Source organism: Ptychodera flava (assembly GCF_041260155.1).
Source record: "Ptychodera flava strain L36383 chromosome 3 unlocalized genomic scaffold, AS_Pfla_20210202 Scaffold_25__1_contigs__length_14229661_pilon, whole genome shotgun sequence".
Lineage (NCBI taxonomy): Eukaryota > Metazoa > Hemichordata > Enteropneusta > Ptychoderidae > Ptychodera > Ptychodera flava.
The window spans coordinates 2,365,836-2,393,467 of NW_027248279.1; the positions used below are offsets into that span (position 1 = coordinate 2,365,836).

General features: G+C 36.7%; 2 protein-coding genes across 2 annotated transcripts; both read right to left on the minus strand.

The window, feature by feature from the left end:
* Window positions 1-1,651: 1,651 nt before the first annotated feature.
* LOC139125312 (fibroblast growth factor receptor 1-like) lies at window positions 1,652-27,518 on the minus strand. Its single transcript, XM_070691409.1, has 20 exons — window positions 27,174-27,518; window positions 22,588-22,922; window positions 22,045-22,328; window positions 17,065-17,384; window positions 16,401-16,710; window positions 15,838-15,901; window positions 15,018-15,353; window positions 14,498-14,799; window positions 14,011-14,138; window positions 13,837-13,852; window positions 13,348-13,439; window positions 12,595-12,632; window positions 12,084-12,265; window positions 11,463-11,573; window positions 7,093-7,259; window positions 6,486-6,608; window positions 5,953-6,064; window positions 5,182-5,278; window positions 4,748-4,847; window positions 1,652-4,346 (listed from the first exon to the last, which is right to left on the minus strand). The coding sequence occupies exons 14-20, from the start codon at window positions 11,521-11,523 to the stop codon at window positions 4,299-4,301; spliced, it is 708 nt and encodes a 235-aa protein (XP_070547510.1). The 5' UTR covers window positions 11,524-11,573; window positions 12,084-12,265; window positions 12,595-12,632; window positions 13,348-13,439; window positions 13,837-13,852; window positions 14,011-14,138; window positions 14,498-14,799; window positions 15,018-15,353; window positions 15,838-15,901; window positions 16,401-16,710; window positions 17,065-17,384; window positions 22,045-22,328; window positions 22,588-22,922; window positions 27,174-27,518; the 3' UTR covers window positions 1,652-4,298.
* On the minus strand, window positions 14,513-27,414 carry LOC139125184 (limbic system-associated membrane protein-like). The gene is made up of 5 exons (XM_070691287.1): window positions 27,174-27,414; window positions 22,127-22,328; window positions 17,087-17,384; window positions 16,401-16,710; window positions 14,513-14,799 (listed from the first exon to the last, which is right to left on the minus strand). The coding sequence occupies exons 1-5, from the start codon at window positions 27,412-27,414 to the stop codon at window positions 14,513-14,515; spliced, it is 1,338 nt and encodes a 445-aa protein (XP_070547388.1).
* Window positions 27,519-27,632: the final 114 nt, after the last annotated feature.

The window sequence follows — 27,632 nt, forward strand, 5'->3', positions numbered from 1 at the left end:
ACGTACTGTACCTTAGATTTTGCTGTACCACTTAACCGTCGTGCAGTTGTGCTAACTGTGTATTTTACTATCGACAAATATCAAACCGAGCCGTCATTGTAGCACATACAGTGACGAGTTGGGAATGTTTCATCTCCTTCATATTCGGTTCGTTACACCAGAGAACGAACCTGAATTACTTTCTGCAGGTTATGACTCGGCATTCTGTCATTACTAAGTAGTACGCTCCGAGTGTTGCCGCTCCGTGGTGACAAGCATATACAAAATTCAAAAAGTCACTTCGCATAGGCAGCCTTGTTTTTTTCAAACCATATCCTACAGTGCCTTGAGGTCATAATTTATGTAAAATGACAATGTGTAACGTTCGCAGAACACAGCTTCCCGTAGCTGGATTAAATGATGCCATACTGACTTGGATAATAAAGTGTGGCAAGCCTGTAGAACATGGCGCTGTTCTACAGTTGTACAATAGACATGAGTTCCTTCGCATTCTAGATTTCAGCAGATGACCTGGCTGCCACTCTCTATTTCAACATACACACGATCCACGACGTTTTGCAACCAAATATGCACACTGTTTGACACCGAGCTTCATCAGCTCACACATATCACAGTATACAGTGTGATTGCATTCAATATTCAAAGCAAAGTTTCCATCGAGAACTCAAGAGCAAGTAACATACCACTCGATGACTCTGACATGTTAAAGCTGAAGATGTCATCAATTGCCAAGGATAAATTTAAGTGCCATGACTAACAAATATAGCGCCCTGGTTAACTATTACATTCAGCAACACAGAGAGGTCGATATCAAATGGGTGACTGATCACGGGAATGAAAGAAAAGTCCAGACACACAAATACAATTTTGCGACTAGTCTCATCATATTTATTATCAATCATCAAACTTTTGCCTCTCCGTAAGTATACTCTCAGTCAAAAAGTATATTTTTTCTTGCCAGTGCAGATTCTATTAATAGAGAGATTGCTACCCGTTAAATTGCAGTGAACTCTCAACATCGGGTAATAGCCTTCTGATTTGAGCTGCCTGTCGGTCAGCCCCCCCTCTCTCTCTCTCTCTCTCTCTCTCTCTCTCTCTCTCTCTCTCTCTCTCTCTCTCTGACTCTCATACGTGACTTAATTCTGTAATTTTACCATTTAGCAACTATTGCCCTGAATAGGCGTGTATTCATTTTTAAACTTTGTGTAAGTTCCCTCGCAGTCGATGTCAGGGACACAATGATGTGAAGTTTTCATTAGTTTGACAGTTAAACTTGTTTCCATGTCATTCTCACCTCAGTGGCTTCAAGAGAACATGTGACGCACATATTCTCTCATTTTGCGGACCCTTTTATCTTCGTTTAACATCTGAAGTTTAGCAACTGCCCGACAATGCGCATATTTGAGTGCTCATTTGACATTATCGCACGTATCTTCTATCTGATACATCGACGATTAAACTTGTGTAAATAGTTACATTGAAACGCGGAAAATAGTACCCAGTGAGATTTCAAACAAATACAAGTCTGTCTATCTTGCAGGTTTGTTTTCTGGCTGTCTGTCGATGTATCTTTCTCCCTCACTCAATCTTCGTCTCTCTCAACATAAACGACACATTCGTCCGTAAAAAATAACCTCCAAGAATCAGAACAAATGTATCAATCAATCAATCAATTATCAAATTTATTTCACCAGAAAGAAAAAACAACTACAACACAAAAACAAATGTCAAAGCATACCTCGTTACAATGTTTCTGGTGAGGTTCATGGAAATAGTCTATAGAGACTAATATAGAAAACACAATATTGTGTTATGCTTGTATGCTTATGATAGTATTTTAAAATAACACTTTGGTGATTGCTATTGCATTTATTTTTCAACCTGCGGCTTTACAATAGCATATAAAGTACGCATAAACAGAGCCAGAAAACCACGAGTCAATTCACTATAATTTTCCTAATGTAGTCTAATCTGTGATCTTACCCACGACTGAAATCTAGCTATTGTCGCGCTCGTAGTTAGGGGAATTACGAGTTGAGGTACCAGTCTGGATCGTAATGCTTTGAGTAACTGAAGCTGACACACCGAGATGTAGATTGTAACACAACCTTGTACTTTATTGCAAATGGCGACCGTGTCGTTCACTGTCAACGGTCCGATCTCAAGTCTATCTAGTCTAAGCTCTCTACAAAGTTAAATACATCTTCAAACTTACATAATTACAAAAGTTATCACGTGGTAATTTTCCCGCCAGTCCTTGATTGTTTCTTATGATTAAATAAGATCACACCACGGAATATTCCGTTCTCGATTATTCTCACTGAAATCTTAACCAATAATTAATTAAACTATCACACTATCTCTTATCTGCTTCTCGTACGATCTGAGTCAATGACCTTCACACGCCTTGGCCACGTGAGGGACGCTTCGAGACACAATCTGTATAGGGAGGGGCGTTACACTCTCCAACCTTTTTTATAACCAGCGTCCTCGCTGGTCAAAATGAGTGATGGAGCGGTGATAGCTGACAATTACGATCTACTTAAAATAAAAAATACATTAATTGTAAGGCAGTGTGGTTAAAATGCGCAAAATCACATATTTTACAAGTTAGCATAAAGTCATAATTCGTGCACCTAGAAAATTACAGACTAACAATAACGCATCTAAAATACTTACAGAAATAATAATAAAATCATTAATATACATCCAATTACAAACTCAAAGTTCAGCCATTCTACAATAAAATACAGGAAAATCGACTGGAAATCATTCAAAAATCGTGCCATATATCAATGATAATTTTCTTTGTGTGAAAAGGGTGGGTTAACTGTAAGGGGGTGACATTGAGAAGGATGACGTAATTTTGCTTGGTGTATTCTGATATCAAGGTCAAAGGTTCACGATAACCATAGTAACGACCGTTAGGCATCACTGGACTGCAGCAAATAGCAACTCCTGTGCCAATATTTGGGGCTCTTTCTATCTCAAAAAATCTTCATAAAACATAAAACAACAAAATGAAAAACGTCAACACAAAACATCATCAACAACTTCAAAATACTCCAAAATAAACGCGATAAACCTCAACATCGCCTCATCTCCAAAACTCAATTCCTCAGGCCATTCGGTCAAATCTAAGGACCATTGTATTACATACGGTTCACTGACTGGCATTCCTAGCCAACTGATGGGAGATAAGAACAAAACATCCAAAACTCCTTACACTTACTTCTTCAACAACAACATAACTTCAACTTCATCATAACAAAAAACAAAAAACAAACAAACAAAGCAACACTTCAAAAAGAAAGACGCCTCGTTTGCATACAAGACCAGAGTATTATCCTAATAAAAGAGTCGTTTCCAAAACACCAGAAAATACAATAACAAAAAATTAACAAAACTGAAAAATCATGCATCTTGACGTACGTTGTCGCCGCACTTTATGGGTTGGTGTATTGTGAAATTCTGCTACTTATGATTGTCAGTTCATCCGTCACGTAATCAGTCCGTGTATTGCAAAGCCGACTGTAAGGTGAACCAAAAGCATCGCGTCGCAAATGCCCAAAAGATTACACAATAATTGACAACGGGAATTAAAAGCCATCCATATATTTATTTATCATAAATGATTTCAGGAAATTGCATGGAGCATGGAAAGCTGCCATATCTATCTGCCTAGTTTTTTTTCAGCTTTATATATTTCTGAATAATATTTTGTATATAAATGAATGAAAACAGCAAGCTCTCTGACGCTCGGACATAAGTATTATTTTTTTTTCTTTGGCATCTACTGGATTATCATACAATCCAGTTACAAATACAAAACATTATTGCCTGATACTTAATTCGACAGTAGCATATATACATTAATTGGTATAGATCTCACGATGTAGTTTTGCAATGCACATAAATAATTAATACAAACAGTAATCACTAATAAATTGCATAGGAAAATTCTTTAGAAATATAAAAAATTTTAATACGTTAAAATGAAATCTAAGAGTATGAGCAGACGATGATGGCTCTTGTCGGTAATATGATCAATGACGTTGACATACTATCAAAAAGGGACTGTTTGTAATACATTACATAATATAAACTCCAATGCATGGCTTTGTTTACAATCATTGATCATGACAAGTCTCACTGCATTGTGCTAACTATCATTGACGGCTGTAATTTAAAAGCAACAGCTTAAATTCTCTGCAACAGTAAGCTTTATTAGCAGTGGCCTGACATTTGGCAGACTACACTTCTCTCCAATATCCCGGTCACATTTGAACAGCATGTCGTTATATTACATCTTCATCAGGCACGTCTTCATAGATTTTTTCATGATTCTGTTGAACAGAGGAGTATTGCTTTTTAATTTATACTGAAATATCATTGCTGCGATAATCATCCAGGTAAAGCATTCTAACGAATGTAAGACCACGTAGGCTGCTTTGTGGCACATTTGATAAGCAAAACGTCACGGTGTTCCTATTCGTAGAAATGCCTTCACTTACTCATTTTTTAACACTACCAATCAGTAATATTTTTATGTGTAATTAAAATGTCGAAATATTGAAAGTCCTTGCTTTTGTCTCGGTAATGATGGTAATTAATTGGTCCGCTAATTGGGCAACGTCAATAAGATGAATGAGCTATGATCTCAGAAAATAAGGGGACGCTTTGTGAAGGCATTGAGAAGAATAAGGAAATTTCTAATAAAACTTAATGCAAATGAAGTATTTCATACCTTGTTCTGAAAATAACCCAGTTCTATGAAACTGCCAAGTTGGTGAAAGGTTGGTCGATCTGCCGCCTCTCCGAGCCAACATTGTTGTATTATACCAAACCTGTGCATAATTGTTAAAGAGACACAAAGTCAGTGAACGTCAAGGACACGTGATGAATTTTTACAATTTATGCATCTCTGTTCCATGATACATGAGGCCACGTGTTTAAGTATTATGACTTAATTACCTTCAATTTAATTTTAAGCTAAATGAATAAGAAATGTGAGTGAGATGTTTTTTAGAAAGCCTAAATGAAGACAAAGCATTGCAAGCTCCGTTATAGTATAATAAGAAAACATTAGTGTATTTTACCGTCATGAACACTCGTTATAGGAAGCAGTGATGTAAAATCAACTTTGAGTATATAAAGCAATAAAATCAAGTCGATATTTACATTTTTTCATCTGAGTAATCTGGCTTTGACAATCTGTATCCTTGTTGAAGCTGTTTGATGATATCTCTGATTGTAATACCACTGTAAGGAGTTTCACCTAGACGAAGAAATAAAACCAGGTTTATTCAGTTTTATAAATTCCAAGACGCTGATGTTCAAAAATTCAGTTTTATTTTCTCTCAGTCTATAAAATTTATCTCAAAACGAGACTCTGAAAAATAATGTTGACGTAAGCACTGACTGAAGTTGATTATGCTACCTTCGTCACATTTTGCATGGAAATCACAATGTGCATATTGGGTACGTCTATTCTCCTCTCCTAAGTTCCCTACAAAAACGAAACAACGTGATAAATGTGACAGAGACGTCGACTATAAATGAAATTTATTTACGGACTGAATAGGCAGAAATCAGAACGAAGATCAATTCCATTTTCATCCGGGGGTAAAATAAGCTAATATCTCTGAAATGCAACCAAAAGCCAGAGCATAGAAGGCAAATCCGATTTAAATGACACGCAAACCAGGATATTACAGTTTGTAAATGCGTAGCACCTACGTTCTTTTAAATCTTTAAAAGTTATTCAATTTATTCCTAGTTACTAGACTTGCTCCAATCCTCTTGCTTATCAAAAAGGAATAGATTGAAGTAATAAACTTCAGCATACTGTTACGCTACGAGATTGCATAGATGTTGGGATGAACGTCTCGACCAGCATGCAACTGCTGCAGAGAAAGGCCAGGCGACTGGTCGGGGTGTCTACCTAGTTACCTAAAGTGAATATTTCCCAAAGGACAACTCCATAAGACCATACGTCTGTCTTCGACGTGTATATGCAATCCAGTATAGATTCCAATGCCATCCAGCGTATTGGAAGACGACCCTGTTGAAACTGAGAGAGAAAATTGAGATGTAAATCGTTGAAAGAGAGGCAAGCTAATTTATGTCGTTTTTCGGTCTGCGCACCCCTGCAAGCTATAGAATGCAATCCGCCCTCATCCTTTACAAAGCCGGCCGACGAGCAAAAGCGTCATAATCCATATCATTAATATAAAGATTGGCCGGTCAGTTATTCCGTATCCATTAACTCGCACCGAGAAAGTGCTTGCAACCACCTTTGAACTCGAGTATACTTCGGTGGCTGTCTCTACTGGGGGCACCCAAGTAGAGACATACCCGATTAAATACACCGTTTTGAAAAGTGTTGTGTACCACGGTGAGCTTACGAAATTCGTAACGTTATCTGTACGGCAGTACTCTACACCTTTATCACCATCGTGTCACGCTTTACCATTTGAACTTACCTCGGTAACAGATTCAAATGTGCTTTCTGTCATCACCTTACTGGAAAGGCCCAATTCAGTTATTTTGCAAATATTATCTTGATCAACGAGAACATTCTTCGAAGACAAAGTGCGGTGAACACACTGTAATAATTAGAACACAAAAAAACGTGAATGTGAAACACCTGTGACGTCTTTCAAGAGGAAGTCATGAAATTAAAATAAATCCCGACTTTTCACATCCCTGTTGGTATGAGATTATGAAAATGTCTTCATTGATAACGATAATGAAGGATCTAGATAGCCGAACGACAGTTAAATTGAAAATGGATACGTTCTCCGAGAACACTAACATTTTCCTTTTCCATACAGTCCGACGGCCATGTCTGCAGCAAACGCCTAATTGACATACTGTATAGCGAGTCACGCTGCACACGTTCTCAACCATCACGGTAATGGGTCCTCTTAAATGTACACATTTCGTATGCAAGAAAACAGTTTTAATCAAGTGATACTTTGCGAGTTCCAGAACCTCAATTTAACCATTTGAATGGTTTCTGATGAGTTCACTAAGAGTTGAGAGCGGTATATAATTATGCAATATTTCAGATGAGCCTTGTTACATTACTTCAATGTCTTCGAGATAAGACATTCCTTTGGCGATTTGTAAGGCAAATGAGTATAGATTTCTAAGGATACTATCTTCGACAACATTCTCTGTTTCGTTCTTGCAAGTCAGAAGATGATACTTTAGGGTACCAGAGGAACAGTATTCAAACACCATGCAGTTTGGGACTGGAGGAAACGAATATAGCAAGGGTTTAGTTAAAAGGTTTCCTAATGACAATTCGAGTTTGAGTAATAGGAGACGACGTTTGGCCCTTCATACTTCGACATTTACTGTAAAAATAATTTGATAGTCGCCTTATACTATTATCACTTTGATTTGCAGTGATTCATTCAAAATAACAATTAAAAGACATGTAGAAATATAATAAAATTTCATATTCACCGTGCTCGGCCATACAGTGACTAGTGTAATGAGATCAGTATGTTTCAAAATTAATACAGGAAATATATCATGTGGTAATAATCGATTCAAATACTCAATATTACATATATTACAGCTCATGGCACAGGGAAGAAACCCCTTACGCCTGAAATAATGGAAAGATCAGTAGCGTTGTAAATATTGATAGAACACAGACTGAGGTGATAAAACGACCTCAGCAACAGAGAGGGTGGTTTAATTTTGAACAAAGTACAACGTGTCATGTTATTTTTATCATCGGATAACATTAAATAACTATATCCCCGAGTCTTCTCTTAAGGTGGAGCTGCATGTCGCCAAAACAGTTTTTTCAAAGGATTTTTTCTCAGCTAAGATGACGAGGAAACCTACCATACTATATATTTCAAGAAAAAAAGGGAATCTCAAGTTTACTATGGTGGCAATAATTTACTCGATGGATGAAGGAAGTGTATATTTCGCCGGTAAAAAACCCTCAATTTTGGTATTGATGATAAAAAATAATTAAAGTCAAAAACTTGACACTTGCTTAAAATGCAATATTTCATTTGAAAAAAGACAATATGGAGAAAAAACCGACTACTTTATTTTTCATGATCTATGCTCATTGTAAAATGGTATGGGGTGAAAGACTGACACTCAAAAAAGTGAGTAAACATGAGGGGAACGCTCCATTAACTTGGACGTACCCGAGTAACCCGAGTTGGTTATCAGAGGATTAATCTCTATGTCAACATATGCGAACAGATTATCTTTTAGTGTAAACAAAACATTAGCACTGCCGGAACTACTTTTAGCATGGCCAATGCCAGTCGGCGCCTGACTTGATGATGGCCCCCCTGTCCGGCACTCATGATTTCCGACCAGCGTTAAAAGTGCCGTCCAGCACTTGCTGTTACTTTGAGGTCATCATTTAGTTCATAAAATTGCATGAAGAGTTTACAAAAACGATGGTACTATAGAATCCCTTTCAAATAAAATGCTGTTTAAACAATACTAGCAGTTAATTAACGTACCCTGATTTTGCATACGAAAAGCTATTTTTGTATGAATGTTTATACCCCTATAAGAGAAAGTACGGTAGCGAAAATCAGCACAACAAAACAGGACTTCAGCACAACAAAACAGGACTTTTACTAAAACGTACTCTTTCAATTTCAGTTCAGACTCACATTGCGGAAAGGTGCATGCAATGCAATGAAAGTCACGAGCAAACTTTGGTGTCAACGGATCCAGTCTTTGAATTATCAATGAACACTCACTTATTTTTCTGGTCAAAAGCCAAAGGCTACTTGTCTATCGCAACAAGCCTCTCTGTTTGAATCCGCATGTTCATTTTTAGCCGGATGCCGGCCAAATTGACTGGCTACTTCCGTATTTTGGCCGGCTACTTTTCAGCAATGTTTCGCTCTCTAGCCCCGAAATTCTGGTTTTGATAATAATATTTTGATATTTGTTGTCTTGCAAGCCGGAGATAACATTTAAGAAGTGCCTATGTGGCTATATGTAATCTAGCAATTTACGCGGTGAACTTGTTGCTATCTAGTATCAGCCTGTACCGCGATCTGCGAACGTGTACTGTACTGGGAATCGCTCTCGAGGTCATCCTTGCTTTCCCGGCTACAGCCCGAATTATTCCGACGTTCACATCGGGTGCAGCTTACCATTGGACTGACGTTACGCCCACGAATAGCCGACCATTTCCGAATAAAGCCGACGTTTGTTTCTCTCAAACGCCAAAGAGAAGAAAGTCTCAAACGCGGAAGAGAAAGTCGACGCTCCAGAGCTTTTGTTTTCTGCGTAAGAGTTGGGCCTTGTCTGATGGGTAGGTTTTTGATCAAATGTAAAGCAACCAAAAGTTACTGAATCTCATTTTTCATACTTTTGAAAAGCAACGTCAATCCCTCCATAGTCGATCAAGATCTACATCGCGTTTTGTGGAGAGGCCGTGGTTTAAGCGGAAGGGAAAGTCTACGCGGGAGTCTACGCTTGAAAACGTTGATTTTCTGCGTAAGAGTATGGACTTTGTCTGTTGGTTTTGGGAGGTTTTAGATCAAATCTAAATAAACAAACAATTACTTGGTCTCATTTTGCGTACTTTTGAAACGCTACGTCGATCACAGTGTCAAATTTCTGGTCGACCACAGTCCCTCTATCCACCGGTCTGGAAACGCCTATTGTAAAAGGTGTCAATCACCTGGACCGCACAGCCAAACCGCGATACGAGGGGCAGTCACGTGATAATGCGTAGCTTGGGTTTGTCTGCATGCCACAGTCCCCGATTGTGTGTACGCTTTTCTCGAATTTTCGCTGTTTTTGGCTCTATCAAATGTTATCTGCGTCTATCTACGACACGAAGACAGAAATCATCATATCTTGAAACCGGTGTTTGTTTTTCGTGATCCTTCTCCCATCGTAAATGAAGATAGTGTGCGATAATTCCTGGGGTTGATCGCTGCGAGTGTGTTGCAAAGCAACGGCTGGAATCAAACCGGAAAATTTGTCGTCGCTTTCTCTTGCAATGCTAGTATTCAGTGCCTCCAAATATGATAAAATATGTTTTCTGTGTAATATTCTGTGAAATCATGTCTGTTAACTGAGCAGAACAGGAAAGACAACTGCAGAAATGCATGGATAGAGGGACTGTGGGTCAACCGAGATTGCATTATGTGTAAGCTTACTGTGTCACAATCGACTAATCGACTGCAGGTGTGTTGTACACATACGGTGTCGTACAGGTTGACGTTGGGTGTCGTCAGTTTGGAATTTTATCAAACATGAACACTGGAAATTAGCTCTCTTTTCAATTATATTCAACATCACCAAAAATCAATGGTAAGCTCGCGAATTCGTTTTATTGTGAAATTAATACCGTGAATTAAATCACTGAAAATTGTGCCGTCCGCCGACCGGCCTCGTTAACTGCCTCTACTATTTCTCCTTTCTTATAATATGTACGAGTGGCCATACTGTTTACAGACGGATCCGGCTAGCAATTTATTGACTTAAATTCGCTCTATACGAGATGTAATGTCACAGGATACGCGCAGCTCTTGGAGTCCTTACTCACTCGTTACGTTGTTTGCAAGTGCAAGAAAAATCTCGCCACGTGGAAAGAACGTTCCATGCTGTTCTGATCACATTTGCATATATGATCAATGCGCGTTACTGAAGTGAAGCGTCCGAAAATAGGAAACTTGAATGAAAATGAACGAAGAACGATATTTTGTTTCACCATATTTCTAAAACTTAGTTTAGAGCCTAAATTAAAGAATAAACTAGATTACTTGCATTGAAAAAGGGCAGTTCACTTTTTCCTGTCAACATAGTTCCATGTGCAAGCATATGTGTGTGCCCGTGGTATTGAGTGAGTCGTTACAGCCCTGACGTTCCTATCATAGCACCAGCTCGATAAGATAATCGCAACATGGAAAATTAACACCTTGGGGATTAAAAGTCTTCTGTTGTCACCCGAGTTGGCAGGCAGCAATTCGGGTTTCAGGTACCATCAAAGTTAATGGAGCCTTCCCCTAATGACATGATTGGCAAATTAAAATACCTCTTATTCAAAGTGCAAGAATTTTATTTCCAAACAAAATAGTACTTTTATTATACAGTATTCAAAAAGATAAGGGGAACTTTTAAGAAAGTTTGACCCAGCTAAAGTAGAGTTAAATTCTTTGTAAATTTAGAAATTGGGAGAAAAGAGAAGCTAGAAAATCAGGTGATTTGCATACACTTGCATAAATTAATACTTCTTTATCAAGCAACTTTTGACTGCTTGAAAAGTTATATGGTCACCCAAACCATATTTTAATCTTATGTTAATTATTAATTAAAATTAATATTGAATTAACATTTGCAAAAAAGGGTGATTTCGAGCAAAATACGCTGTGTTGGGTGCAACGCGCCCTTAAATCTCTAAAAGATATGTCATGTTATGTTAAACAGTACATTTAGCTACTCACTCTCTTTCGTGCAGCAATAAATCATCTCCAAAATATTCATATGTTTCGGAATGGTCTTCATGAATCTGGCTTCAGTTTGTAGGCAGTTTTCCGTTGACTTTATTCCATTTTCTTGAACACAGAAAATTACATGTTAATCCATTTTAAATTATGATAATATCACAGACAAAGATAATATGAAAGACGTAAAATAATGTCAAACGACAAAATGCTTTTAGAACTCCTCAAAACAACATGCAACAGTTATATTCCGAAAAAAATTGTTTCGCATTTTAAGTGGAATTAGCTGTATATTGTATATTTCATTATACATTGCTAAATCTTCTCACTTAACAATGAATCTACACATTTGAAATGCATGGTATAAGATTCCCAATTGTAGGATTTGAGCTACAATAGTATCGTTTCAGGTTGAATTTCAATTGTCAACAATCTCATCAGGTATTATTAAAGACATAACGATGGTATGACCTACAATGAACAGAACGTAATTGTACAATTATATATTTCCCTCTGTGTCTTATTCTCAATAGTTTATTTACTCCAATCAAAACTAATTTTGTGCACTTGCTGTTACTGTTATGAATAAAGCGTAGCAGACTTTCATCATGGTGATTTTACCTCTGAGAATCTTCACAACACTCGAATGCGTTTTCCCTTACGAGTAAAGACGTTTGCCTCCATCAGCTTCGTGAAAATTCGATTGAGATATCTCGACCAAAATCTATGGATCGGTACGGAATTTCATAGCGGTCACCATGGCCGTTATCTTCATCACCATTATCAATCACTTGAATACAAGCCTGTTTTCATGGGGTAAATAAACAATATCGATTATACACACTCCTTTTCAAAAAAAATATAGCGATATACGAGATTTAAAGGCGTTAATAACCTGATTGTGCAATTTGTGAGCAAAATAATAGTAAACAATGCCGTGACAAAATATATACCTACAAGAAATAGACCGACACCGCCGGTCGGTAAGATCATACAAAAGCCCCTTTAACCTTTACCGAGTCCCTCATACAAGAGACGCTTATCAACACGTTAAGAAAGTGCCGCTTCGTCAATAACTTTACTGATTTTACATCATTCACGACAAAGTGTATAACGTAGTCAAAGAAATTACCTTATTTGCATAACACGGTTCGTCTTTAATCGTGACACCTAAAAGACAATGTGAAAATCATCAACTTCAAGATTTCAAGCTTTGAAATCAGACGACATAATATTAAATTTGGAGTCACATTATGTAGCATTCACAAGTCATCATTGGAAATGTGACTCAAAGAGGCATAAGATATTCTGCTACGGTTAAAAATAAAGTTGAAGCACGTTTATTTCAAACAATTTTGACAAAAAACATTTTGTGTATCTTAGTTTGAGGTAAGGACCTGCAAAAATTTAATCGGTCAAAATTAAATTCCTTGAGCGGATATTTCTTATACACTGTACTAAAAGCACGATAAAACTAATTGGGATAATTTGATGGTGAAGAAATGTCGGTTTTATCTGCAAATGTAAACTCATCTACTTTTCTTTTCAAGATATGCTCTTGTTTTTGTGAGTATTTTGTAATATTGCAACATTCAGCTATTGGGCACCTAACATTTTTGAGAAATTTGAAAAATATAAAGATCCAATTCTCCCAAATTAGTTCCAATCGTGTTTAAAGTAAAACAGCTGATCAGGAAATAACGCTGGTAAACCTCTGTATGTCGTTGTGAGAGGGTGATGCCAAACTAAAAAAAAATAGTGATTTGAAGCAGAGAAGGCAAAATACAAACGAACATTTAAACTCTGTTAATGGAAACAATAATGGTAAAACGGCAGTTACTTATATTGGTTTGATGATTCGTTCACTAATAAGAGAAACGCTTACTTCGACCTTTGGGAAAGACAAGTCCCATGTACTCCTGCTTTCCACCACATTCTCCGTTTTCACGATTTAGTTGCAACTCGGCGTACACAGTCCTGTCACGGTACCGATAAAGAATCAATTGCATGATGTAAGTCGAATAATATTAATTAATCTAGGGTCTAAGTATAACCTTCTCAACCATTCTAAGTACTCTACTGGTTGTACTGATAGCAATTTTACATTGAATGGCAGACCTTGTGTTTTATTTTGGTCCAACTTTATCGTGTGAAAGCAACATTCATACTTACGTTATAGAACAAAATTGGGACCATCGTTGGAATTGATACAATGTTTTAGTAAAGTTTAACCGAATTTGTCTAGGTTAAACAGTGTATCACATCGCTCGGTAACTACAAACTTAACGTCCGTGTATATATGGAAACTGGTGTCAAACTTCATTTGACTCGTCTTCTAGTAAATTGAAAGTAACAATGCATGAATGTGCCTTACCTATCTGCCTGTGTCTCTGCGATATGATTCGGGAGGGAAAAAACAAAAACAAAAAAAAATTATTCGCCAAGATCATTTAGTTCTGAGTGATGCAATATTATACCTGGTGAATCACAATATTGATTTTGCACATTGAAGAATGAATGCATGAAGAATAGGGATTTTATTTCTTACCATCCTCTTTTGTCGGTTCGTTTTTCGCGTGTCTTCTTTGTAGACGACAAAAAGAAGTGCAGACGCTGCAATAATGATAACTGCAAGCGATATTGCAATAGCCGCAAACATTGGAAAATTACCCATGTCTGAGAATGAAAAAATAATGGTAGAGAGTCAAGGATACCATCATTTATTAACCAAATTATCGTTTTAACATTGTAGTAAATTTCAATTCGTAAGTGAAAGCGTATACCGAAATGTATCACAATAGCAAATAACAGTTTACAAATCCGTATTTGTTCTACGGAAACCATTGTCACATGTTTTATTATTGGAAAAAAAAACAAAAACATCGATTCGCTGTTGTAAAGCAAGGAAGTACAGTAACACTTTGTGTGTTATTAGAGAGATAATCGAAAATATTCCCATATCTAGTGATAATATAGAAGATCTCACGGAAGAGACATATAAGTAACACGGGGAACTCTATGTTATGTATACATACATATTACGTCCACACTTATCTCCAGAGTAACTCTACCATTGAATTATTCGCTACACAGGTGTAGATTCCGGAGTCTTTTCGACTGACATCATGTAGAATTAAGACGCTTTGTATCAAAGTATCTTGGGTAGTTTCTTGTATGATTCGACTATTTGTTTCATTAAGAATCGGTTCTTTGGTTTTGTCTAGCCATACAATATCCGCAGAGGGATTACTAGTCATGTTGCACACTAATTCGGCATCCTCGGCTTCATAAACTACAACGGTTTTATCATTTTCCTGTTCCTGTATCTTCGGAGCATCTGTGTAAAGAAAATATGTTAAGATAAATAATAGATGAAAGATAAAAAAGCACTGCATTATAATAATGACACTGTAAGTTCCCTTTATCTACCAGTTGATATGTCGCGGCTTTTTTGCGAATATCATAATGAACTTGAAAAAAAAGTAAAGAATGGCACGCCATCTCACTAGTCATAAAATAATAAAATATTTTAAGTACACAAGACAATGGACTTACAATGCACGCATATGACTATATCATCCGATGGGTATTTGTGTGTTGGAAAAACATCTTCACTGGTGGCCTCGCATCTGTATGTCACTCTATTGTCGGTGTGCTTTACTTTCTCATTTAGTTTGGCATGGGAAATTTTCCCATTGTGTGCTCCGTCGAGTTGTTCTCTGGTTTCATTCGTATCTGATGTCAGTTGAATATCGTTTTTGAACCATTTTATGTCGGCAGCTGGGTTACCACTACAAGAAGTACACGAAAGCTGAAGAATTTCACCTTCTAATAAAGGACCGGTATAACCACTGATATTTGTCTGACAACATTCGGGCTCACTTGGTGGAACTATAAAAAAGCGGATTCAGAGAAAATCAAAACGATAGTAAATATAGTTAACATTTGAATTGATCTAATTTTCAAATTGTGTGTGAAAACTCAGAATGGTAATTTATAATAATAAAGCAATTAGCTTTGGCTTTTCACTCACTATGTTTTGTGACTAGATTACCATATTTGCTTTAGAATCCTATCGGCAAAGCAATAATCACTCGACCTTACAAAAGTAAAAGTATCCAGTTGCCAAACGCTAAATCTCTGCTTACGGGATTAAAACATATTTAAAAAGTGTCCATATTGCCGAAATAAAGTAATTTCCACTTCTTTGATATTGTTTTACTTTCTTCTCCTATATGAATTTAACTTTGAAGTCGAATGTGAGACTTTCACTGTGAATGTTTGTATAATTTCAGTTGAAATAAAAGAACCGATAATTATCGTTGCATGAGCAATGCACAACGAAAGATGGTTTTCAAAGTCCAGGCAAACTTACAAAATACTTCAAGGGTGACCAAGTTTGATGTCGCCGATTCAACTTCTTCCAGCTGTGCTGCACACTGAAATGACACGTTGTTGTGTTCGGATTTACTATCAATTGTCAGATTCTGCTGTGTGATAATACCATGAAACTCTCCCTTTAGATGGTTATCATCGCGATTGTTTCATATTTATCACCGAATGTGATATCACCGTTTTTGTACCAAGTAATCGCAGAATATGGATTACTACTCCCGGAAGTGCAGGTTAACACGAGTCGATCACCATCTACTATGGGATTATGGTATCCTGTGAGGTCGGCATGTTTCGCTGTAACTGATAAGAGGTATTATAAGTTTGTTGTCAAACATGCTATGAAATCTAAGCCACGTAATACGTCAAAGGGATTGCCAAGCAAGTCTGGCTAAAGGTTACATATTAAAGGGGGAGACAATCGTGTTCATCAAAGACGATAAAGTAAGAAACATAGAAGTTCATAAGAATAGGGCAACTTTTTTGTTGTTTGTTTTTGTTTTTGTTTTTGTTCAATCTCTAATTACGTAATATGTGGCAACTTACATTGAACATTCAGAGGTCCGTATGTACACAGTAATGGTGACGACTGAACAATATTTGTCGCCTCACATCGGAATTCCCCTTGATTATCCGCCCTTGTAATTTCCCAGTCGTATTCTAGTTTGATGCTTCCACTTTCTTCCGGTTTTGGTGAAATTTTGATCAATTCCTGCTGATCAGTTTCATTGAACCACACAAGAGTAGCTGATGGATTGCCATCCATTGATTTACATATAATAAGAACGAAGTCGCCTTCCTTGTTAGACGGGGTTAGACACTGCACTGTCACTACAAACGGGCTCTTCTGGGCTATCTAGAAATAGAGACACAACGTAAAATATCTTTCTCTTTTAGGATCTGATAATAAGTATTGAAAGTAAAAGTTAGGTTAAGATTGTGAAGTTAAAGTGATTTAAACTGTAGTAAATCTATGATTGGACTCTTCTACTTTATTAGTAAAGCTATACTAATGAGTTTGTTTTTTTAATTTTGATTCACGGTTGCGAGACTCGTGAACTTTAAATCTTAATGATTCACTGAATATTTCAAATATTATAAAAATATTGTTAATATACTTTGTTTAATTTGTGATTCTCATTAGAAGGAATAACATCAATACTCACACCAATAAGGCAAATGATTGGTATTGATAAGTAACGTGACTCACATTTTACATCAAACGGTCCAACCTGACACTCTCCTTGACTTTGCGTCTCTTGGTGATGCCCTTCACACGTACATGTGATGCCGTTGTCGTATTTTCGCAGTGTCCATGTGTACTTATTTATAGCGGTACAATCCAAATCACACTCTGGTTCTACAAAGTACTCCCCTTGAATTTCATGACTGCCATTGAACCATGTGAATGTCGGTAATGGGTTTCCGCCTTCTGTTTCGCAAATTATCGTCATTTCATCTCCATCTTGTAAAAAATTCCAGATGCAGTTGAATCGCTTCTGCATTGTGGCCATGGAACATTTGGTTGGTCTTGGTGCACAGAAATGAAGGAAGACTAAGACAATTATAAATCGAACAAATACAATCGAACAAATGTACTTCCGTCATAACGCGGCCCGATATATTCCTTTTTGTTCGACATTGAGAATAATTTAGTTTATTTTGTTTTTTACCTTGACCCTTAAATCACCATTCCAAGTTAGTTGATGACAATCAATTATACAAGGAAACTACAATCGATCAAATCAAGTGAACCGTTGAATGTGTGCAAAGTTTTATTACTGCCATCAAACTGTGGATGACAACTTAAAAATCAAGTTGGATAACAGTAAAACGGAAGCAATACCTATGTCATTCATATCATCACCAAGACAAGCTGCGAAATTATCTCTCCCTTCACCCATAATTCTGGTGATTTTGATATCATTCTCGCCTCCAGCGTCAAAAACTTGAGAGTCACACTCGACTCTAACATGAATATGTGTGAACATGTGCAGAATATTTGCAAAGCTGCATACACGTAAATTAGACAAACTAGCTCTATCACTTCCTTTCTTTACAGACTACTCAGACTACTTAGTATCCTCACTTGTTCTGTCTCACTTAGATTATTGTAACTGTCTCCTTTCTGGTTCCCCCTCAACAGCTTGTAGACAGGCTGCAAAGCGTGCAAAACGCTACCGCTGTCTCATCTGTAATGCTAAAAAGTACGATCATGTTCAACTGCTTTTGCCAAAAATTGCACTGGCTGCCTATTAGATCTTGTATCCACTACAAGTTGTATCTCCTTGTTTCAATTCAACTATGCACTGTAAAAATAGTGGACGCTAGACGCGTCTTTATGCGTTCAAAATGTACATGTCGGTGTTCAAATTTGAACGGCTAGTGTTCATATCGTTAACATTAGTGTTCATATTATTAACAATTATGTTCTAAACCTGAACACGACGTGTTAACAACCATCTCCTTCAAGTGTTCAAAAACTCAGCATCGCAGAAATTTTACAATACTGTGAAACAATTAACGATCTTTTTGGTTTTTTACTTTACAATGGCTATATTAAATTTACTACAGCCTCGCTGTCCGGCAAACGTACACGGATTTTGGTGTTGTAACGAATTTCACACTAAGTGAAAAAATATTTCAGGTCTACAATTGCTGAAAGAATGTTTTTTCTAAAAAAGGAAGTATACACAATAATTTTACACGTTTATTACGGGTGGAAATTTTCAAAATTTGAAAAATAAATCAGAAAACCATCATGAACGTTTGATTTTAACATCGGCGTGCAAGAGGCGTTCTACTTCTAAACACTTGGTGTTCAAGTTTGGTGTCTTTTCTTATCCCATGATGCATCAAAACGGAAGTTGCGACATTTTTCTTGTAAGCGCACCCTGAAGTCGTGATCGTGCGGAAGCAAGACCAGAAAGGGAAAGTTTCCTCTCCAAAATAGTATTAGATTTTGAAGCACCTGTATTATTATCCTTCGAAATTAATTGTATTGTACCTTGAAATAGCTCAACTACGTGAAGAAACCCGTTTTCTTTCAGTGGCTGGTATACCAACAACTAGCTATAGCTGTGAATACGCAGTGGTACTTTTGGCCATAGTCTATCGATCGATCTTACTCGGGTCACGGGTCAACTCAACACCTCAACACGACTGTAGCGGTAACCCTTGACCTGAGCGCGATCGATACGCCTTGCATAGTACCGCTGCGTAATCACAGCTAACACATGTCTTTTAGTAAACACTATCGCATGTAAAACATCAGTTAAACATCGCAGAGTATACAATGTGTTGTTTCAGCATATGAGAGTTTGGCTTTTTATTTAGTCAGTTGATGACATGAAGCAGCAAATATTTTGTACTAGTATTGAAGAGAGGCACTGTATATGCAAGTCTCACCCTTTCCTTAACCTAATCAGCCCCTTGTCTTTCATTTAAAGTCTCATCTCGCCATTACCTATTGTTGCATTATTTTCAGGATGTAAAAAGTTGGGATTTAACAGAAAATCGAACAGTTGTTACAGAAGCTGGTGGTACAGATAATGAAGAAGATGAGTGTACAAGTAGCCGTCTGGAAAAAAAGCTTGAGAACATCAGTTCATTTCTGATGTAGATTTAAACTTTCAAGGGTTAGTAACTGAATTCTATACTTTTGTTCTGAATTAATCTAAGCTTTGGTAGCATGCTATGATCAACTAAATGTTGCTGGAGAATAAGCTTTCACAGATGTGTAGTGTCCCTTATCAGATACAAGGGTGGAATAAAAGATTGAAGCTGAAAGCGACAGAAAATTCAGAGTAAAATGTCCACTCTGAATTACTGAATGTTCTGCAATTTTCACTCTGAATTTCCGTCACTTTCTGCTTCAATTTTCATTCCCGCTTGCATCTCATAAAGGAGACTTCACGTCTTTGAGAGCTTACGCCCCTGTAACATTAGTTGATCATAGCCTGCTACCAGACCTAAGATTATTTTGTATTGTAGCTCAACACGTCTCTTGTACTTGCAACTGGTTTTTAGCTTTGCTGTCAGCTAAATAGTTTGATGTGTGGCATTGTCCTTAAATTTGTACATCTACAGGTTTTTCTTCTACGAATCCTTTAATATTTGGATTACAGGTCCCCAGGGATTACCCTAATCAGATATGTTCAAATTATGATGAAATATGCAAATTTATATTTTGAGGCTAATTTTGCTATTTTTTGGCAAAATCTTCTTCTCTTTTACTGATGTCTTCAATATTTGGTAAACATGTCCCTAAGAATGACCTTAGTCAAATTTGTGCTAGTTGTGATGAAATATTCAAATTTTTATATTTCATGGCAATTTTTGTCATTTTTGGTCAAAAAATCTTTAAAAAATATTCTTCAAAACTGCTAATTGAACAGCTTTGATATTTAGGACATAGATCTCTACTGATAGCCTTTTTCAGATTGTTCAAATTATGCAAAAATCTGCAACTTTGTAATTTTAAGACATTAAAGACATTTCAGATATTTTTAAGACATTAGGGATTACTATAATATTCAAGTTATGATGAAATCTACATTTTTAAGGTGATTTTTACCATTTTTGGTAAAAAAATTGCATAAAATTTAATAGCAGGGTACATTTGAATTTGAAAGGTCTTTACGAAAATGTTTTTAATTTTGAGAAGTAAATTTTGAAATGTCACAGATTTATTTCAGGGTTTATTTAAAGATATTACAAACAAACAAACCTTTTTGTTTATGAAGGACTTCGTTAGACAAGGAAATAGGTTTTACCCTGCCAAGGACCCACTTTCCCCACTTTCTGCATGTTGTGCCTTACTGTGACACTTTGACAACTTGACATGTTGTGTTTACTTTAGTGTGGACAACTATATACCATGTGCACTAGAGAAGCCTTGACTAACTTTTTTCCTTCAAAATTTACAATTGTCTATACAAGAGGAAATGTCTTTAAGAAACCATCTTACAAAAATGGAGTATGCATTTCATACATATACGTGTTTTCAACGCAATAAGTATGCCAAATTTTGAGCTTTTTTCAGATTTTTTTTGTACGTTTTAAACAAGTATGAACATAAAACGTAATCCACAATATTTAAGTAAAACCTGTTTTGTCATTACTTTGTTCATATTTTTTAAAACGATCTACAGTGTTTATGGTGATTTTTTAATGCTTATGTTTTTGATAGGAGGGTGTTAACACCGTTGGTATTTTCCTCTGACAAATTTTACATACAAAGTGGCAATGTTTATTTGCCCATTTTACAGTAAATTATTGTATTTTACTCTAAATGTTTTGTGTATTTTTAGAATAAAATAATTTTACTGCATATCAGTGGTCCATATATGTTATTTCAAGGCTTAAACCCCCCCGAACGCCCCAAATTAAAGGTGTTCAAAAAGCGCGCATCACGTGTTCTAGCCTTTAACACACTTATCGTTGAACGGCGTCCATGCGTTCAAAAAGTGTTACAGCCCTTTGAACGCGTAAATGCGTTCAATTTTTTGAACACATTTCATGTGCAACATGTGTTCAGATATGGAACACCGTGGTGTTCAATGTAATGTTTGATTAACACGTAGCGTTCAAAATCTGCACACGTGTGTTCAAAATTGAACGTTGGTTGAACACGTAGTGTTAAATTTCTGAACGTCTAGATGCGTTCAAAAAGTGTTACAAAAAGGCGTTTAATTGGTGTTCTATCCTTGAACACTTAACCTCACAGTGTGGGTACATGAACATCTACATATCAATACACTCCAAAACGACAACTCCACTCTTCCTCATATTCTCGACTTCTTAGTATTCCAAGGGTTTCAACAGAAACTTTTGGCGAGAGATCTTTATCTTACATGGGCCCCGCATTATGGAGCAAACTTCCTTCTGACCTTCGACTTTCCAAAACTGCCCTTTCCTTCGGGCGTTCCCTCAAGGAATTTCCATTTACAAAAATGTTTTAACCTTTTTCGTTCGCCCTGTCTCAGGTCCTAATGATTCAACACTTCCTATGATACAGTGTATTTTGTTATTCTACACCTCGATCTCTGTTTTCAGAGATTAGGCGCATTATAAGTGTACTTTATTATTGTTATTAATGTTATTATTATTCCAATATTTAGATTTGTACAATGTCCGAAATTTGGCTATTAACACTAACCTCTGGTACATCGAATCAAACTTTACTTACAATGTACTTCAATTGAACTGTTTTCTCATCAAATCCATAATCATTAGTTCCTATGCATGTATACATGGACATGTGATCTGACCCTTCGACGTTTCGGATGGTCATTTTACTGTCACTTTCTGAAAGTTGATAGCGTTCTTCATCAGGTAAAGGCAAGTCATTTAATAACCAGCTGTACGTCGGTGGTGGCAATCCTGTAGAGTTACATTTGATAGCAATGACCTCGTTTTCGATCGCGACGGCTGGATCTAGATCTAATTTTTCAATTTGTGGCTCAACTGGGTCTGTAGATGTCAACGACAAATATTATGTCAATAATGTTATTGTCAATGGAAACAATTGTATTTATAGAATATAACTCACACTTCCTTAAGTTTACAATATATATTCTCAGGTGTATTAAAACATTTTCCATCAGAAATCTGCTTACCAACATGGGCGAAAAGAAAGAAAGAAGGAAGGAAATAAGAAAGAAAGATAGACAAACAGAAACCAGGAAAATTGAAGAAAAGGAGATTTTAGGGTGTTCTTAATTGAAATTACCTGTTATTATCAGATCCACTTCGGCAATACCCGGATCAGCTCCAAAGTATGAGACTTCACAGGTATACAAAGATTGGTCACTTATGCTTACTGCATGAATTTGAAGACTTGCCTGTCCAACTAACCCATATACATCTTCGTCAGTTACTAAATTATCGCCTTTTTTAGACAGAATTTGATCTCCACCTGCGGCGGAGCCTTTAACCAAAACAGCGTATAATCACTGCAGCTGGTAGTGTATGCACAGTGCAATATAGTCTTCAAACCCGTCAGAGATCGCACAATATCCGTCTCAGTATACACTCTCACTTGACATAATTGTGGTATCTGTGTGACTAACGAAGAAAAGTTTATCCTTAAAATTACCTTAATACTTTAACCAGCACTTTTAAGTAATAAACACATGAACTATTTCCATTTCTTATCACTCGACATTCACGCCCTCAATCGGTCATAATGACACTTTTGTTTTCCTCTTGACATTCACAGAGCTTTTATTCATACTGAGGCCTTTATCAGTGGCAGCATATTAAACAGGATTACAAAAGAAAAATATTTCTAACAACAGTATTTAGAGATAAACCTAAAACATGTATTAGTCAGTTTTAGTATGTTGTCAGAATTTGCAGTATTCTGCCATTAAATGAAGATTTGCATTGTGCAGATAGGCTAGCTTTTCTTGTAAGAGATAACCATGATATATTGAATGGTTTGCTCTCAAATTTTAAGTCAACACATGCCTTGAAAGTACCGTAGGATCAACGGGAACAGTATGTTGGAATTTGCCTGTTATTATGAAAGGTGTTTCCATATAAAGTTTTTACCAAAAAAGTTTTGTATTGTCATCAATTGAAACTCCGGCGTCTGAGTAAAAATTTACAGTCGGCATTCACCTAACCTTGGGAGGTAGACTTTTACTGTCATTCACGGTTTTTTTTTCATTTCTGTAGTGCCGGCTATATTCCCTATGTATTCTCTAGCTCGCCATGTTCAAAATTCAAAATGACCACCATCCCTGTGTTAACCAACGGGGAAGAATAAGATTTTCGATTTTCAAAAAAAAAATCAAAGACCTAGGATTATTCTTCCCTTCCAAGGCCTCAATATGACCTCCAAAGTGGTAGAGCAGAAAAAATGGAAACGTTAAGAGTCCGAATATCTGTCCCGGAGGCGCATTCTACCTTAACACGAGTATATACATAATCTGAAGACCATAGCTTAAGTCACGATGTGTTACTAGACACTAAATTAGCAAGTCGACAGAGGTTGTTACACAATACAGAGGACTGTGTCTTTCAATAAATAGTCTCAAACAAAAACATTCTTTTAGGTTTTATTTTATCAAGCATTGCTGAAATCCGTATCGTACACATGATTTTTTCTATGATAATAAATTCAATTCCTGAAAAGTATTGATATTGAAGAACAAACACATGATGTCAACAATTGAACCACTGTTACAATGCCAGTGTAAGTTTGTTTTTTGGGGTTTTTGTTTTGTTTTTTGGTTGTTGTTTTTTTGTTTTGTTTTTTCATAATCAAAGACATATAACTCCTAAATATACAGATTTAATGTAATTAGAGTCTAATATTGCTGATTACTTCCTAAAATAAATACTTCAGCGTACAGAATATCAAAACAGTTCTCTGTCTCAAGAGGCATTTAAGAATATACAATAGATCGGCGTTGATGTATGACCACACTGAATTAAAAATTGCTTTAACGTTAAACTTTTTTAGAATATTTACACGTTACGCTGTATGCAGGAATTTCAAGATATGTAGATTTTGACAGATTCAGAATCCTTAGTATAATATTAAGATGGTTAATATTGAAATAGTAAATTGTATGACGTTCTAAAGTTTAAGGATTTTAGCTGCGATTGCAAATAAATTTGATTTAGTATAATACAACAAACGAAATGACGATTTCATGAATGTTTGTTTTTTTCTGACTTAATCATTTAATAGATAATATATACATATCATCGATAAAAAATCATATGCAACAAAAATCTCGAATACCATCAGAATTTTTTTTTTCGAGCGAGTATCATCAGAATAATTTTTTCTTGGATCTTCCTTCATCGGGATGTGTACTCTTTGTCGATAATCCACCCGTCGAATGTGATCTTCTGCGATGTTAAGCATATCTGGCGCGATTAAAAGTTAACAAGTATATTGCCGCTAATGTTACGGTGATGAGATGAAGAACATACGCTGTTGACATGCGATTTCCTGTGCTTTCTGTGAAATTAGGAAAAGATTGACTAGAGAAGTACATGATTTTACACAAGAAAAAATGTTAAAACAATGCAGCAAGTGCATGGAGAAAAAATATGCCTGTCTTAAATTAAAAAAGAACGTTTGAAGCGAATGTAGATATTTATCGGGTATGTAAGGTTTTGACATAAAATGAAGAAAAAATGAATGTTGTTGTCGTTGTTTCTGTCGTGGTCGTCGTGGTCGTCGTCATAGTTGTTGTTGTTGTTTCTGTTGTTGTTTTGTTGTTGCTGATGCTGCTGCTTTTCCCAGCACAGGAACATGCCAGGGTGGAAAAAGCTAAATTTGTCAATTGTCCGTTTTTTCAGATGTTTCTTCCAGTAAATAATTTTATCTCACACCTCAGCACCTTTCCTGAATGGTAGAATAGGTAGCGATATTAGCTTATCTAGTCACAGCGGGGTTTTTGTTCATAAGCAACTCGACGAACTACTAGAAAACAAGGAAAATTACAATTTTACTGAAACCACGAAAGTTGGGCTCTATAAATCATACATAAATCTATAAAGTGGACTCTGGGTCACTGCAAGTGTGGGACATCGGGATATTTACCTGCTTTATAAACACGTACGAAGATTCTGTGCGTCAGGTGTGAAAGCATCTGAATGAGTATCATGCGTTCAGTTGTGTGTGACAAACTCTACTGTAAGATTAGAAAGTGTACAGAGATATCTTCACAAGGCCACGGGACTGTGGCAGGGCTTATCGCGACGGTCAAACGGACATCTGAACGGCCATTCGGCAGGCATGAACGCCATTGTTGTACTAATAGGAACTGTTACTTTACTAACACATTTCACTACGAGACCATGACATGTTGTCTTTGCGTTGCGTATTCGGCGATGGTGATAATAAGCTATCTCGCAAAAAAACGCTTATATGAGCAAGGTGGCGTGAATACAGTTCAAAAATGATTATTCTTTACAGTTTTACAACGCCACATATAGGTTACTTGGCAGACTGTCATTTTAGAGCTGATAAGCAAATTCCGGCTCGGACGCCACGCACCGAGGTTACATCCGGGCAGTAAAACCAAACAGTGATAAAGAAGGCTACAATCGTGAAGAAATACTCGCTTCTCTACTATAACCCAATAACTTAAATTGCTATTCTAATTCTAAAATGTGTATCCGACTTTTAGATAGTTTCAACAGAGTACACCATCACTTAATATAGACACATCTGGGCAAGCCGACACTTGATGACTTTGGCAACCTCAGTACAGTGTTTGTCAAAGAAGGAGAAAAGACGTTGAAATGATGAAAAAAATTCTGATTAATGTTTTTTTAATTCTTTGATTTTTGGTTTCCTTTACTACCTCATATGGCGTTTGACAACCACGACATGGTGAGAAAATTTGGGTCCTAGTTTACTGGTAGTTCTGCGGTCTACCGCCCGATCATGTCCACCTCACTATTTGAGAACAGTATTCGCCGAATTGATATTAGGGCAAATTTACGGACTCATAGTCTGTGAGATGTTAAACTATAACGAAGAGTATGTGTCGCTCGGGACGTGTCAAAATTCTGTGGGAAACGTTGTCATGCTTATTGTAACAAACCTTAACCCCCTTCTTTATTTCTTAAACTACTTTTCCATCCGATAACTTAGTTTGATTTACTGAAACTCTTACTAATCCTTATGACCAGACTGAGTATGTTACTGCAACTACTTCTACATTTTATATAAGTTCAAACAATACCTTTACTTTGCCATGTTGAGTCTGTCAGTTACAAGATCGACAAGCAACACCGTTTGTGATCTTAATTTTGAAGCACGCTTACGAAAGTATCGGCTTGACCATGATATTGAGATTGCTGGCGATTGTTTTACTTTTCTGCATTTGAACGTAAATATTCTTCCTTTGACAAGTATTAAAAAATAACATGTCAATAGAGTAATTTGAGCTGGTTTTCACAGCAAAAAGTTCTAAAAGGATAATTACGAATTAAGTTGCACTACTTTACCTGTATGCCAAATCAATAAGCTTACTCGGCATTAGCGGGACAGGTGAAAATTCAACAAAATGTGCCACGCGCGAGTGATATATTTATTTCCCTTTCTCACATACAAAAATAGGACCACCCTACTGCGCTCTTCGCGCAACTCATAGGAAATATACAAAAATCCTGGACATATCTTTATTGAAAATGCTTGATTCGTGGCGATGTTGACTATGCAGAAATCTGCTCTGAGGACCTTACATCCTTCCACACCCTCAACGGTGTTGAAAAAGCTGCCATGCGCAAAAAGCACGGAAAATTGCAAAGGTAATTTACTTCAATATTGTTCACATCACTGACCTTGTAGAGGCTCTGTGACATTCAAGTACAAATAACCTTCATCTTTTTTCAGCGTATACTCTTCCTGGACCTCACACCAATATGTGTCTTCGTCGTCAAATTTGGTGTTATTTATTTTTAAAGATATTCCGTCGACAAACGAACAGTTCTCGTATCCCTCTGTCACCAACACGATGTCTCCGTTTGTCTCAATGATTTTCACACGATCCGTTGGTTCCGGTCCCTTATGCCATGCCGCCATATATAGTTCAATACCCTCGGTATAGCTGCACTCCAATATAGCAGTATCCCCCTTTTCAACTGTTACGTCGTCACCAATGGTAAGGCTCCCAGTAGAGAGCGTGGCTATTGAAAAATATCAAAGTTATACATGAAGAAAACATTGTGCGCAATTGAAATCTGAAAGCTATGTATGATATGTCCTTCCTAAACTCTTCAATTTGACTAAGTGACTGATAT